Genomic DNA, 16,744 nt, shown 5'->3' on the forward strand with positions numbered 1-16,744 from the left:
ATGCCTCTGTACTCTTCAATGGTTGTAGAACATTCTTGGATTCTGGGCTCGGTCGTTCTAATGTTTGTCATTAATGCTATTGCCATCTTCCATTGGCATTAAGTCTAAGGGCTTAACTGAAGGAGGTCACGCCAAGTTCACTCCAGCGTTCGTTAAAAAGTTAATTTCGAACAACCAGACCCATGTCGTTTCATCCGGTTCTTGTCTCCCAGGTGTGATTTGAGGAGAAAGTAACACAATCCCTGGTGCAGAAAGACAGCATGCTGAAGGGAATAGTTAGAAATAATGGTATCTGGTCGTTTTGCACCCTGACCTTTTTGCCCCCAGTTGTGCGCTCCAAATCGTTTGCCCTCCTGGGTTGGTCGTTTCGTCATCAGGGTTTTGCGAATTGCGTGGCATGGGAAAGTTGGTTGAACGAAAGGATGTACGATATGTACAAATGTAGTAGACTGTCTTCCCGAGGTACAGGTAATCGTTTGGTTATCTGTTGTAGAATCTTGGACAGGTCACTTGTCTATTTTATTGGCTGGTCAGCAAGACGGTGTGATCTTGGACAAGCCTTGCAGTCATCAAGAGTGAGATCTTTGGCAAGTCACTGGTCTGCCTTAATGACTGTTGACTAGAGAGTGACTTTAGGCAAGTCGCTTGTCTTACTTGTCTGTCATTTACTAGTGTGTGGCCCTGGGCAAGTCAGTCTTGTCTAATTATGTGCCTGGCTGCAGGTCCGTGGCTCTGTTGGGGTGTCATTTTATGTAACACTCTCGAGGGCCAAGGGTAGCCAAATGTTCACAAGGACAAATGTTCACAAGGGCAAATACAGAAGAGAAGAATCTTAACAAAAACATGATTCATAATCTTGGAAATTTATTTCCAATGCTATAAAAACATGGAACTCTACTGGCACTACCAGTTAATTAGCTGACAAACTATATACATAACAATACGTGTATCCACATGACTGAAACATCTCCTCAGTAAACCAAACCCACACCACAGGCCACTGAATCGAGGGCCAGTAAGGGGTTAAATGGTGTTAAATGTCCATGAAGGGTTAAGGTGGAAGGAGATGGAATCCACAGAGGTCCCGTGAGAGACTGAAAATTAAGAAACTTCAGAATTTTTATCACTTCACTTGCATCAATGCACTACACAATTTACAGGAGGGGCGAACTTGTGAAGTGGACGATTTTTTCGATGCCTCTTTGGATTTCTTGCTCCCTCTTCTGCCTGAACCCTTTATCAATGTTTTGACCCCTTACTGACACTTGATTCAGTCACCCGTGCCCACACCCTGGGGAATCAATCCCCAACTTGCCGAGAATCTTATCTATATCTTGTGCGTTCAAGGCAGGTCCTCCAACTTACTGAGCAGTGGTGCCTGGAATAGGACTGGGAAAGTGTCTGCACCACAAAAAGACCTGCCAAAATGTGCGCTCATTGATAAATTTACCAAAATAACATGCGTCCAGCTGGTAACTAGAACACTTGGCCATCATATGCATTAAATTTTGAGGAAACTTAACCACCCAGTTCCTTTGTGGAGCACGCAGAAATAAGCTAATACATAATTTGCAATTTGTTAGCTATCCACAGGACAAACCTGCCATGCATATTTTTAAAACTGTGATGCAATTCATGCTTGAAGAAACTAATTACCAGATGAACACAACATTATTTAGTAGGAAGACCCATATAACACAACTTTTCCAACATAATTGTAAAAATTTCTCCTTTCCCTGGACATGCTAGCTAGGCAAGTTTGAAGACCTGCCCGATTCTCGGCAATCTGGGGAAATGATTCTCCACGGTTACCCATTATGTATTAAATAAATACACTAAGCAGCACATTCAAGATTTACAAATACAAAACAACAAACCCCAAACTGTGAATGAAAAACTTGTTTAGCCAGCTGCCTGCAGACTGATTTTATCGCCAGTCTCCAATACAGAATCGTTGAATCATGCGAATTAACCCGTTGCCGACTGCTGCTGTCTTAGCACTCAATTTCCAACTAGATTTACCTCTTATATATAAACCAGATTTATAAGTTTATAAATGTCAGAGCCCCACCAACCCCTTCTATTCTAACCAAAGAATCCATGTCAACTGATAGAAATCTGGTGAAAAAATATGTTTCTGTAATTGTCACGAAGTCGAAATTGACTGAAAAACCCTGAAAACTTGACCAAATGAAAAAATGGTTCATATATCTCAGCTAAAAACGAAAGAGGAAAAAAAGTTTATTCTGACCTATTTTAAAGACTCGTAGGACACTTGCTTTAGAAGATATACATGTAATCCCACAATATTCAAGTTGATAGGCAACGTAAAAATCGGCCGAAGTTTGACTTTGAAACGTCAGGAAAATGGTTAGAACAATATTTTAGATTTCTGAAACAGCTAGTTTGAACTTGTCGGAAATGTTGTCTTCTATCAATGGCAGATTGTTGAGTTGTTATGGAAACTGGTGACACCAGTTAATTTTTGTTGACCATCCAACCAATGTCGAAAACTAAGCTGAAAAGTATCCCCTCACAGTGAAGTTCATTTGAAGTGGTTAAACATTGCAGTACCAATGAACATTTAACTGTGGTTTGGTATTACCAGATGAGCAAACAAAACTCTCACTGAACAGTTTCGCTGCTCTCTGACATAATCAACAAAACATTCGACACATATATTGATGCATAACAAGACAGTTATAATCTCAAGGTGTAAGCTGAAGAACACATAATACCACAAGAACAAGTTGCTTCTATTTCAAAGTAAGTTTCTAAGGCCCCATGGCACCCGTTACATTTGGATAAGCAGAGTTCAGGACTAATTCCACGAAACAGACTCGACTCTGCTATTTTTGAATTTAAGATTTTGCCAATATGGCAAACTGGTGGTTTGTCGCTGTTGTGGAATCAGTCCGTTAAAGGCAGTTTCCTTGACCTTGGGCATATGATCTGTTCCTTCTCATGCCATTTAATTCAGACATGGGTATCTCCCATTTTGTCTGGATATCTTCACTGTAAGCAGCAGTGGCTTATCTTGACTCTTACGCAAAGCTGAGCTTATCTCAAAGTGAACACATGTACTAGCTGACACAAAAAAGGTTTTCTCAAGGTAGGGTGGTACCCTCGCTATTCAAGAGGTTTTGTCAGTGGGGAACTAAAGCTCCGGTTGCCAGCAATTTCAGGTACAGTGGTCCTATAGAAACCCTTTACAAAATTCTAGAGTAAGGTAGGGTGGCTGCTTCCAAAGTAGGCTGGTAAGCTGCCAAGGAGGGTGGGACACCCCGACAAATGGCCTTGTAGTGAGCACTGCACAGCAGCGATGATATTTTCAACACATTTGTTTTCCAGAGGGAAAAACACGAGCATGCTCGATACAAATTACAACGTATCTGGCTGGGCTGGAATAAAGCAGGCACACCATGGAAAAGAATAATACAATCTCTGAAAATGCTCTTGAAAATATCCAGAACGTTAGTCAATACATGTACTCGTTGATAAAGCCAAGAATTAATAAAGATTCGTCTTTATTCATTCTTTATAAAGCCAACCCATCAAACTCTTCAGCAATCATTCCTCATATCATGTCAGCAGAACATACCTCTCATAACTTTTTCTATAGTTTATTGGTAAATCTTCTGTCCTCATCGTTCAGCGCTCTGGAGAGTGACATACTGGTCGAATTTCTTTTTACTTTGGTTTTGCTGTGAGCATCACGACCATACAGTTTTTTTGGTTCAGCACTGTACGGTCATAAATTCAATAAGTTCTTCAGCAAAGACCAATAGTCAATCCGAGTCACCTGGATAGGCCATATTGTTTCTTGATGCTTCTTATTCATACTTGGCATATGAGTAGATGGACACAGATAACCTGAACATATTAATAACCTGAACATATCGTCGAGATCAGTTAAGAAATAAACAGCACAGGGCTGAAAATATCCAAATCCAATGTACACAAATACACACAAAACCATAACCATGGTTACTAATGTGATAATAATCCTTTTTTGGTTGCAAAGTTGAAATCGATAGAACCAAACTTCTAAGAAATACTACCGCTCCAGAGCCCCTAACAATGCAGAGAAAACATTCATGATGAACTATAATGTCAACAGCTTCATTATGTCAATGGCCCAAAAAGCCAATTGTGATGATGAGAAATATTTTTTTATTCAAAAGCCACAACAAAGGAAAAACCATAAATAAAGTGTGAAATTGCAAATTTGCCATACTTTTCATCATTTAGCGTTTTGACAACTTCGTATTAACTCTTTGAGTGCCCATCGATTTTCGTGATTTTTCAGTGCCCATGAGCGGGAAACACATCTGGGGAATCCCCACTTCATCGACGATCGTTAGAAACTGTTTCGCGCAGTGTGTTTTCGCGGCGATTACGAGGACATCTACCATTCTGGTGATGAACTTACAATAAATTGGAAAGTTCCGACGTGGGCACTTGGAGGATAAAAAAAATCGGATTTTCCGTCAGAGCACTCAAAGAGTTAACAGCAATTTCAATTAGATTTTCATGGTCATAATGGTTTTGTGATTATCTGTTAACACTAAAATAAAAAGCATAGAACATTACGAGGTTTACAGTATTGGTCAAAATGAGAATCATGAGCCGGTTTTCATCCTTTTAGCTGCAGGCAAGTCATCGTTATCTCCGTCCTCCTCCGTGTTGACAACCTCGATTTCATCCTCCTGTTTTATTTCCTCAACAGTCAACATTTCACCATCGTCCAGCACGGAACAGCTTATACTAACCACCTGCTTGTCGCCCGAATCTAACGAATCCACCACTCTAGGCGCCACCTGGGTTACCGTACACGACGTCACCACATCCGCACCCGTGACCATATGGTCATTGCTCATACTAACTACAATATGGTCTTCGAGTTCGCCATTGGTGTCCGCATGGACAGAATCATCATTTGACACGTGCATGATACTATGATCATTAGAAACCTGAACGACAGAGTCGTCGCTGATTTCAACTAATAGATTCTCGTCCCCAACGCCAACAGCATAGTTTTCATCAACTTTATCCAATTGTTGGAGATATTTCCGTCGGACCTGCGCAAGCTGCTGATGGAGTAAGTCTTGATGCTGAGTTTGTAAAACAGAGAGAAGCTCTTGCATTTTTGTATCGAGTGGCACACGGAGTTGGTTTAAAAGCTCGGTTTCCTGCTTTTGATAGTTCTGGATGGCATGGGCTTGCATTGTTATCTGTAAAAATAACAAAGATAATTTAACATACTAACATGGTAGTTAACACATTTCTCTTGTTCAAGGTACCATAAACCGTCAATTTTTTTTACGAGCACATTATTTAAATGGACTTTGCAAATCTAAATTCGCAAAAATAAAAACTAACATGACTATTTTCCAAGTCGAAATCAGGAAAGAAATTTTATCAACCATCAAAATAATTGATAAAAACTTTCATTTTTTTCAGAATTTTTTTAGAATTACAATCAGATGATCAGATCGGCCAAGACCAATTTCCCACTGGGGACGAAATGGTGGCAAACATGTAAGATCAGGTCAGGCTGGCTACCTTGGGTTGCCTGCAGGTTGGACCGGTCATCACCGATAGGGACGAACAGGTGATACCAGACCACATGCAGGATTGCCTACAGGTTTTGACTGCTTGCCACTGGTATCCTGTAAACCACTGCCAACTGTTTCAGGGGGGAGACTGGCCTCCTTAGACCTGGTAGGCAACCAGTCCATGAGAACGAAAACTTTGATTTAAAACCCGGGCAGTAAATGCCTGTAAAAAAACCACTGAAGTCGCCAGGGTCCAGCTCTTACGACGAAATGGTCAAACAAATATTAATATCATGTCAAACTTGAGACTCCTACCTGAAGTTTGAGATTGTCGATCTCATTGGTAAGATTCTGCTCCGTCTGAGACTTCTCGATCTCCAGCTGTTCATTTCTCTGCTGGAGTTCTTCAACTTTCTTCTCAAGTTGGTTTTTCTCTTCAATAATGGCACTGTATTGTAATCGCTGAAATAGACCAACAAAACGTAATTGAGAGCATACGTGGGCATTTTTCAAAAGTCATCATCATGAAAGTTTGGCCAACACCAAGCTTTGAGAGTAATAAGACATATTTTTCAACAATGTAGCCAAAAGAAGAAACTAAAAGAATACATTCTCAACCAAAAATCTATTTGTAATTTATCGAAGGGAGCTAGTACATGTACATTGCTCTTGTGAGAACTAGCCAAGGCCAAGACAACTTTCCCTTTCTATTATAATGGAAATATGTTCAATCGGGAAATGGACCTTGAAAACTTTTGGTCTTGAGAGAAGTGCCTACCTCAGATGCTGGTGTAGTGAAAGTTATTGTCCCCATATCCCCATGGCTACCGTCAAGGTGCTCTTCAATAATCATTATCGTTTCGGCTGTAGAGTTGACGGTTTCATTAGCAGCAACTAAAACAGAGAAATAAAACCATTTGTATCAATTGAATTATGATTTCTTTTGGTATGTGTTTAAAGAAAGTTTCTCATTCCCTGAAATCTCCCCGAAATATGCAACAAAATTTATAGGGTGTCCCATCTCTCTCTGAATCTGGCGTCAGAGTGGTTTTTTTCACAGTAGTGTGTTTCCTGGCTTTGACGCAAACTGAAACTTCATATAGTTTTTTGTGGATGCTAATTTTTAAAAAAGTCAAACTTAGTTTTTTGCACTTTCTGAGCATTTCCGACTGGCCTGGGTGGAGTTGAGCATATAAGGCAAAGAGACCTGCCTGATGTCTCAAGCAGACAGTGGGGATCAAACCAGGGACCTCTTGACTGCTAGTCAGAGACCTGAGCCACTACACCACGGTGGCTCCTCCGATAACTTACTGTTGTTAGATGTAGAGGTGGTCATGACAGCCTCCGTTAATACTGGATGTATGGAATGAACCGAATGATGAATCTCATCTGCATTGGGGTTCTCCACAGACGTCACGATCTGGTTACCATCAGCATACCCATAACTATGATTCACTTCCTGAAGCGTAAAAAAATCTTTAACCCAATTTTTGTTTGGAATCCATTGTTATCACAGGACTAGGGATAAGAGCTTTCTTGGGCACTGTGCAAAATATACTTAGAGAGCACCAAGACCAAAATCTAGGACATTTATATTACATACAGCCACAAAATTGTCGAACCAGCTGCTGCCAAGGCTCCGTAAAACTGAATCACTCCTGACTTTAAGTTAAGGCCCATCTATTTGCAGCAGCCTTTGGAATGAAAGTGCTCTAGAATACCAACCTGCTGAGTAATTGGAGCGCTTTATAAACACCAATATTGATCGATTTATTGACCAGACACAGTAGAAACCCTCTATTAAGGACACCCTCGTGACTGACAAATGCTGTCCCTAATAGAGAGGTGTCCTGATTACACAGGTTAATTCGAATGGAAACACCCAATTTTCGGCAAAAAACCAGTGTCCTTAACAGAGAGGGTGTCCTTAATAGAGAGGTGTCCGCTAAGAGAGGTTCTACTGTATTTGTGAGACTTTACCTGCGTTATCTGTATTTGGAAGGTTGTCTGAGGATTCCTGAAGTGTGTTTTGTAGTGTTTCATTGCCTCGTCCCGTCGGTTGAAGCCGTTTTTGCAACGATAGCAATGCCAGTGTGCACCGCGGAATTTCTTCTCTCCCTTTATAGCACCAACGATATCACAGTGGTCACAACACCGTAATATCTTCAAACCTGGAAAAATTATACTCAGTGCTGATTCACAAAATCTCAAATGACTTGTCTGTTCGTAAATGTTGTCTGCATCGTTTGGTGCTCTTGAGGGCGAACAACTGGTCAGATTTCTTTGAAGTTTGGTTATTATTTATGGGCCGTGAAAACCGCAAAAAATCTGTACATGTTTTTGTAAGCGGTCGTCGCTCGCGCAAACTTGTCTTGCATGTTTTTGTGAAAGAGGACGTCGAAGAACGCGGTCGTATATCAAAACAGACGTTGGGTGGCGCTCGCGCAAGTTTCCCTCACATATTTTTGTGAAAGAGGACGTCGGAGAACGCGGTCGTATAAAAAAACAGACGTTGGGTGGCGCTCGAGACGGGTCATCCTATTTAGCGTCCAGTGGCGAACAGTGGCGTCCAACGCGAAATAATAAGGTGTATATGGTTAAAAATGTTTTCAAGCTCCTAAAACACTTTCAATAAACAAGATTTAGAAGTTTGGTGGAGTTTGCAAACCTAGTTTTTGAATAATTATCACCAGAAAACGATCTTAGTATGCGTCCAGCAAAAGTACTGGACGCCATGTTTGTTTTAGCTGCTTGGGTTTATAGAAAAAGCGGAATCGGGATCTGGCATCAGGTTGGCATACTAAGATCGTTTTCTGGTGATAATTATTCAAAAACTAGGTTTGCAAACTCCACCAAACTTCAAAATCTTGTTTATTGAAAGTGTTTTAGGAGCTTGAAAACATTTTTAACCGTATACACCCTATTATTTCGCGTTGGACGCCACTGGTCGCCACTGGACGCTAAATAGGATGACCCGTCTCGAGCGCCACCCAACGTCTGTTTTTTGATACGACCGCGTTCTTCGACGTCCTCTTTCACAAAAACATGTGAGGGAAGTTTGCGTGAGCGCCACCCAACGTCTGTTTTGATATACGACCGCGTTCTCCGACGTCCTCTTTCACAAAAACATGTGAGGGAAGTTTGCGCGAGCGCCACCCAACGTCTGTTTTGATATACGACCGCGTTCTTCGACGTCCTCTTTCACAAAAACATGCAAGACAAGTTTGCGCGAGCGACGACCGCTTACAAAAACATGTACAGATTTTTTGCGGTTTTCACGGCCCATAATTATTCATCCTTTGCTCAAGGCCCAACAGGATCTTTTCATTTTAGTGCATTGAATTCGGACATTTTCTGCTCTGTACGGTTTATTTCTTGACCAAGCTGGATGAAATGTGAAGGAACCTTATTAGTTTTTGGTTATTATTAATTTTGGTTTGGGAAAGGACAATATTCACGTAAGGTACCTTAACTCATTTTTGTAACACTTCACTTGAAATATTATGCTACATGTATGATGAAATGAAAAATAATTCATGGTTACCAAACGGTAAAATATCTTTTGATGTTTTTGTTGTTGTTCATTGACTAGATTATTCTTACCAGCAAAATCGAGTCCCTTATCAACATGCTTGACGCGATAGTGAGCTTTTAGAATGACAGGGTCATGGAATGATTCTGATATGACACAGAATGGACAATGCATGTGGGGTGACTTGTTGAAACAATCCGAGTCCATGCATTGTATGGGATTGTAGTTATTTTCTGTGCCTTTTATGCGGACACTTGGATGTGTCTGAAAAAGAAAAGAAGATACAATAATTAGATTAAATAATTGAATACCCGAAGTGCATTGTCTATCGAGACATATCAGTTCAGGACGAGTTTTTATTTCGAATCGCTTCTTCATTCTGACTCTGAGTTGAAAAGCTACGCCGCCATTTTGAAACTGATATGCACTGCCAACTTGAGGTACATCCCGATACAATGTTTTTGTTCCGCGCTAATTACCGATTAGCGCCATCTTAAGATTGCGCTGCGCATTCTTAGGATCGGTTAATTGCGCGGCAATCTCGAGATCGCGCAAGGGTGAGCGTGCGCTTTTTGCCGATTGCGCATTTTAGAGATGATGATACTTTTACATATTCAGCTTTGCATTGCCATTGGTAGCTTTATTTTTCACCTAATTTTTTGCTACACCAACAGTCACATTACTGTCATGTGACTGTCTATGGGATGCTGAAAGTAAATTAATTTAATACCGGCCAAAGTTGACTGTCGAGTGGTTGATTTGTATTTTGTACCTCAGGCCATACCTCAGGCCATGGAGGTATTATTAAGATAACTGCAGGCCATGGAGGTATTATTAAGATACCTCCATGCTCAGGCATTCGTTTGAGAAGGGAGACACTTAGGCCTACATGTAAGGTTTTATGTTATCTTCTCATTATAAATACTGTTTTATATTTCAGGTTATCCCCTAACACAGCTTGCTGATGGACATCCAACCTGAGAGTAATGCTTTTGAAAATTAATGATTGATCAAGTACATTTGGTTGTAATCTTGCATCCGGATTTACTTAATGAATAAAGAGATACATCTAATAACTAAGATTTTATTATACGTTTATAATTATTTTATTTATAATAACATCCCAATAGTATTTACATTTCCTTGATATATATGATTACACAATACAATGTTTATGATATTTACACTTACAGTCGCACAATATTGTCATGGAACATAGTTTATTCACCAATTAATGATAATTGGTAATTGGTAATTGGTAATTATATGTAAATTAGCGTTCTGTCATAGTGATCATTTCACCAAAAATTATCAATGAATATTAATCATGATAATTAGTAAGTGCTAAAATTGGCTTGTGTCAAGTCAAATATGAACATATCATCATCTCAGAAGCCTAATTAGCAGTGGTAGGTAATTAATGCAGCCATGTCTTTGATAATGTGAACAGATCTCACTATGACACTTTGACCAATATTTTATACTGACCATCATCTCAGAAGCCGCTAAGGCGGCCATGCCTTTAATAATGTGAACAGATCTCACTACGACACTTTGACCAATATCTACTGACCATCATCTCAGAAGCCTAATTAGCAGTGGTAATTAATGCGGCCATGCCTTTGATAATGTGAACAGATCTCACTATGACACTTTGACCAATATTTTATACTGACCATCATCTCAGAAGCCGCTAAGGCGGCCATGCCTTTAATAATGTGAACAGATCTCACTACGACACTTTGACCAATATTTTATACTGACCATCATCTCAGAAGCCGCTAAGGCGGCCATGCCTTTAATAATGTGAACAGATCTCACTATGACACTTTGACCAATATTTACTGACCATCATCTCAGAAGCCTAATTAGCAGTGGTAATTAATGCGGCCATGCCTTTGATAATGTGAACAGATCTCACTATGACACTTTTTGACGAATATGATATGACTTACTCTCCACAAGGGACGACATTTTCTTTGTCACCAAAGGTGGGATTATAGTCTAATGAATAACGTAGGGGACAACATTTTCTTTCGCACTAAGTGTCCTTTATTCACATTGATGATTATGAACGGCCCCTTACCCCGGTGTAATGTTTTTGAGTGTTTCTGTTTTTGAGTGTTTCCCCTCATTGTTTGGGAACGCTCAAAAATAGATTGACGAGTTTTTCTGTGTATCCCTCCTATTGAAAAGTCATGGTCTCTCTAGCTGCCTATTGTTTGGAAACACTGAAACATGGGGAACAACCACAGATGTTACACCGGCCCTTACCATAAATCTAACAATCCCTGAACAATCATTGAACAATAGAACGAATTCTACTACTATAGTTTTACCTGTTGTTGTGGGACAAGGGAGACTAGTGTCTCGTGACAGTAGTACGTAGGGGACACCATTTTCTTTCACACCAAGTTTCCCGTCCTCGTTTTCTTTTAACATTGCAGAAGTTGATGGGACTTTTCACAAAATTCAAGCCCATGATCCGTGCGGAAGATTATTGTTGGAATGGCAACCCATAGTTCATATATTTCATCATAATTTATGCAGTCTGATGTTGCAAATTCTCGGAGAGAACACAATAAGTCAGTTATATTATTTGCAGGACAATCATTCATCATTCGTTCATTGGCTCGCAAGACCCCCCAACTCCCTTGCGCGATCTCGAGATTGCCGCGCAATTATAGGATCCTAAGAATGCGCAGCGCAATCTTAAGATAGCGCAGATCGGTAAAATGCGCGGAACATTTTCACTACTGGTACCCTCTTTGTGTTTTTAGTAAAGGATTTTAATATTGTAATTCCGAATGCGGACTCTCAAGAGTTCCAAATTTGGACTCACTCTCAGAGAAAGTGTCGGCATAAAGAAACGTTTCAGATGTATGACTTGTCCAGAACTGATATGACATGATTAGTGACATACCTACGCCTATGGCTACACTACTCAGCCTTAGATTAGACCATACAGAATCAATATTATAATATCATACGAGCATCACAATCACATACAACAAGCTGTGCGGCTGGCCTAATCAGTTTTGGGAGTGGGACTGTGTTGCATGCTTACTATGCGTATGCATGTATGCGTCCATGTACTACTATGTACATAGTGTGCATTTCCACAAGCATGCATGAGTCCATGTGCATTTCCCTACACTGCATTACAGGCAGGCACAGATTTGATTTGCAAAACCGATGAGAAAATGCAACAAAAGAATCGTAAAATAACACGAATAGGACAATGCAGGAGAAAGCAGAGAATTACCACGAATGTATTCAAACTCATGTCTTCTCCTGCTCCCTTTAATTTACAAATGTTTTCCTTTGATTGGGAGAAAATCGAAGAAATAAGGAGATTTTTGTCCTTCCCTCCGACAAGTGTTGTGTTTACGTCATCAGCTTTCCTCTTCCAAACTCGTGACGTCATGATGTAGGTCACGGTGGCCGCATTCTCATTTATTATGAGTTTTGTGCAATTTTACCGACTAAATTACACCGATTTCACTTCACTGACAGTCGGAAACAGTGATACAGCTATATAGATTGATACGTGAACCATATTACGAAGTGGTAAATAATTATGGTCACTGCCTACTGATTGTAAAACTGTAAATGATGTGAAGGAAGATGAGAAATCGGAAAACGTGTTTTTAGTTTTAAATTAAAGCTGAACTGCCTGTTTTTCAAGTCAAAACTGAACCACGGGCTATTGAGTTTTAAAGTTTAAATATACAGACAATAGTGTAATTATACTCACAATGTCATTTAGTATGTGACATTGTCAGTATAATTAAACTATTGTCAGAATATTTAAACTTTAAAACTCAATAGCCTGTGGCTGAACTAGTTTGTACTGTTTACATACATCAGCACGTCTGTTAATTTCAAGATTTTTGAACGATGCTAAGTTGAGCAAAGCAAGTTACATCTACCGAAGCCAACCGACCGCAATTTTTCTGCAGGGCGGTAATCTTGGTTAGTTGTGGTTGTCGCTTCTTGTAAACTGTACATGCATATGGGTAGTTGATAAAGCTTGGAATCAGTGAAACCTTGGAACCAGTGATAAACCTTGGAATCAGTCCTAAAAATGCATAAAAACATGAAATAATGCCATTCGAACCTAACGTGGTTACGAATCAACATTTAGAGCTTATTCTTACATGATCAGATCGGAATTTTATGGTAATTTAGAAATCTGTCGCATATCCGATTCAATAGTCTATATTTTAGAACAACCCAGTTGTACCTCGCCTCCAGTGTACAGTACTGGTCTCCCAAATATGGGAAGACACGCCCACCACACACCCATAATATGAACCAATAGCGCTCCGCTTATAAATACGCCACCACCACGCGGGGCCTATTTGAACTACGGATCGGTCTGTTCATACAGGGTGATACAGAGAAAGTTGGGGGCCTGTCATGCATTATGCATGGATAAGGTTGACGACTATGTCTAGGCCTAATTGTCTATGATTGACTGATATTTTATAACAAACGATGAATAAAAGAAGCCTAGTCATGTATGTTTATTACCGAAGTTTGCGGATGAAAATTTCCTTCGCCGTGAGCGATTTCTTACATCTTCCAGTATGCATCGAGGGATGCAGAGATCTTTGTGACGTCACCAGTTCTAAGCGGTTTTTTTATTCACGTGTGTGTTTGTCCTATGATCTCGTGCATCTAGTACCGAGCATAATACTTTATCGTCTATGGAATACAAAACAATCATAAAAACTAATTTTTGCTTCCATTGAAGAGAAATATAATATTTTAACGACCACAGCGCATTGCCAATTGATGACGTCATCCTCCACATTAAAAATGTTGTCTTCTGAACTAACTGGCAAATTGCTATCAATAAAGTCAGCTGGGACGAGACTGTCAGTTGGGAGGGTATAAATCGTGGAAGGAACGCACCCGATTTCCCGCGCTATTTGCACAGTGATTCCATGGTTTACATTGAATATTCCAAGGTTTATCAGTGTTTCCAAGGTTTCACTAATTCCATACTTTATCAACTACCATGCATATGGCCTTGTCTGAACCCAGCATAAATTAATTATTGGAGTTGATTTGCTCAACTTGGCACCGTTCAAAAGTCCTGAAATTAACAGACGTGCTGTATATGTATGTAAACAGTACAAATATAAATATTCTGATGATTAATCTATATCATAATACTATAAGGCGGCTCGCTAAAGTGCCATTTGGGGGTCGTGTTTCGTCTCGAAATTTTGCACGTTTGCAGGTGATATGTTAACCAAAAAAACGTCATGTTTATTTTCGGAAATTTACTTCAGCGGAGCAGTAATGAGGGATTTTTAATCGGACACGGTCAATTCTCCTTATCACTCACGGAAGCCAAGCCATTGCTGTTCAGTTATGCAGGGGATTAATGAATCACCTGCACTCCCTGTGGGGTGACTAACACTACCTGTTGAACGGCTGGCTGTAGGGGGATGATTGGAACAGCATGTACACGTGTTGACCTGCTGAACCAAGGTTAACGTTATTTTCAATACACGATTGTAGGTCACCTGATCTTCGAGATTTCGCGGGAAAGAAATTGTAAACAAACGCATGTGTGCAGTTCAAATGTAAACAAAAATGTATTTTGATACTTTTGGTTGCTGGACTTGGGTTTTCCCGCAGTAAGGAGCTGGGGTCAAATTGATGGTCTATCGTATATTGGTACTGTATTAGCCAGAGCTAGCCCTTGATTATGAAGGGATTTTCAAATTAAGGTTACAATGGTATGTTTATGTGCTCACCACAGCTTTCAAAACTTGATGTACATGTATCTGAAGAGGCACTCTGAACTTGGCATGGCCTTATCAAGGAGCTGCTCACGGTGCTGAACTTCTAGCTTGCCTGTCGACTAAGTGCCTTGCCCGAGATCATGCTACATGTAGGAGGAGCACGCATTTTAAAGTTTTAGTAGTGATAGTGCAATTGGTCCGAGCCATTTGGAGGCCGACATGTGAAGGCCTAGCTGGGTTCTCCTTCATCTCCGTATAAAAAGGGGCATATTGCTGACTAAGGAACGAGGTATATTCACATTGCCTCATCATCTCATTCGGACCAATTGATTTACTTTTATATGCACGCATACAGCACGCCACAGGGTCCGAGTCTGTGGACAAATGGTTGGTTTAATTTGTCTCTTCGATATTGCTCCTTTGATATTGCATTATATTTTCATTGCAATTCAATCTATTCAAGGTATAGCCCATTTGAACCTGCCTGCGCCACGGGTACATTGCTAGTACACTATATTTTGGCAGCATTTTCCGCAAGTCGGGAAATGTCGGGAAAAGTCGGGGTAGGTCGGGAATTAGCATGACCGCTGTTTAGCTCTTTTTGTTCCTAAAATTTCTTTCATGATCTGATAGAGGTACGGGAGTTGTATCAACAGATCAGATGGCCAGAGAGTTGGGAGTTATTTTGCACATGGCCACGCAATTCCCTCTTCCTTTTCAACCTGACCATAGTGACCTGAATTCTGTATCTATTTGATCTTACAGTTCAAGCACAATCAAGTACATGTAAACAAGTTAAAAAGAAGATGGAGTCTTTAGAATCCCACAAGTATTGGATGAAAAAGTCCCTTCAGTTTGCAGACAACGCCCTGAAACGTGGAGAAGTGCCAGTTGGTTGTATTTTTGTTTACGATGACAAGGTCATTGCAACTGGTAGCAACACAGTAAATGAGACCAAAAATGCTGCAAGACATGCAGAGATGATCGCAATCGACGAAGTTCTCGAATGGTGTGGGAAAAATGACAAAGACAGCAAGGACGTGTTTGGTCATTTAACGGTTTACGTTACAGTAGAGCCGTGTATAATGTGTGCCGGGGCCCTAAGGCTTATGAGAGTACCTCTGGTTGTTTATGGGTGTAATAACGAGAGGTTTGGTGGTTGTGGATCAGTCCTGGACGTACACTCGGACGACATTGTTGACTATGGTAGCAAGTTTCAGTGTATAAACGGTGTCTACCTTGAGGAGGCGGTTAAACTTTTGAAAGACTTTTATTCGGGTGAAAATCCAAATGCTCCAGAGGAAAAAAAGAAGTTAAAAACAGGAAGAGTGTGACACAGAAAGGATTATTGGGGGGGGGGATGGGGTTAACAACAGTCTACTCACATAAAAAAGTGTTGTCAAAAATTCAGTGAATCTTGAGACAGTAAAGAGAGTTCAAAGTTAATCACAGGTGAACTTACGGACTTCCTTCCAACCGTTAATCAAAAGATTCTCATCAAACCCACAAGATGCCAAAGGCATAAAATCCTGTTGTACAACCACCAATGCTCCCAGACTACCAACTCAAAACAGTACGGTCTTAGAAAGATGACCAAGTCAGGCAGCTCTTGAAAGAAAGCCCTGGGGATCTTGAGATGAAGGAGAACCAACTGAAGACATCCTACCCAGGTTACTTTATTTGGGACAGAGGAAGAGAAATTAGGGACAGAAAAATCACGTTGCCTTGACTGGGATTGGAACCACAGATCTATCTTTGGATTGACGGTCCGCGGCTCTACCGATTGAGCTTTCGAGGTTCCTCGATTTTCTGCACTGTGTGACACTATTATCGGAGCCAACTGACATTTTAATGCCTAATTGTTTTGTAGGACGGCCTCCTAATCGAATAGT

At 40.4% G+C, this 16,744-nt stretch overlaps 2 protein-coding genes across 3 annotated transcripts; one reads left to right on the forward strand and one right to left on the reverse strand.

Moving 5' to 3' along the window:
• Positions 1–847: 847 nt before the first annotated feature.
• On the reverse strand, positions 848–12,476 carry LOC135482688 (uncharacterized). Of its 2 annotated transcripts, XM_064762946.1 has the most exons (7): positions 12,356–12,476; positions 9,162–9,354; positions 7,539–7,729; positions 6,870–7,017; positions 6,337–6,452; positions 5,874–6,020; positions 848–5,234 (listed from the first exon to the last, which is right to left on the reverse strand). In XM_064762946.1, the coding sequence occupies exons 1-7, from the start codon at positions 12,374–12,376 to the stop codon at positions 4,623–4,625; spliced, it is 1,428 nt and encodes a 475-aa protein (XP_064619016.1). In that variant the 5' UTR covers positions 12,377–12,476; the 3' UTR covers positions 848–4,622. The 2 variants fall into 2 exon arrangements, with proteins under 2 accessions (XP_064619016.1, XP_064619015.1); XM_064762945.1 differs by lacking the exon at positions 12,356–12,476 and having other exon boundaries at positions 9,162–9,484.
• A 3,182-nt stretch (positions 12,477–15,658) lies between these two features.
• On the forward strand, positions 15,659–16,186 carry LOC135482957 (tRNA-specific adenosine deaminase 2-like). The gene has a single exon (XM_064763441.1). It carries the CDS (start codon positions 15,659–15,661, stop codon positions 16,184–16,186), a length of 528 nt encoding a protein of 175 aa, XP_064619511.1.
• The last annotated feature ends 558 nt before the right edge of the window (positions 16,187–16,744 follow it).

Source organism: Lineus longissimus, chromosome 2 (genome assembly GCF_910592395.1).
Source record: "Lineus longissimus chromosome 2, tnLinLong1.2, whole genome shotgun sequence".
Classification (NCBI taxonomy): domain Eukaryota; kingdom Metazoa; phylum Nemertea; class Pilidiophora; order Heteronemertea; family Lineidae; genus Lineus; species Lineus longissimus.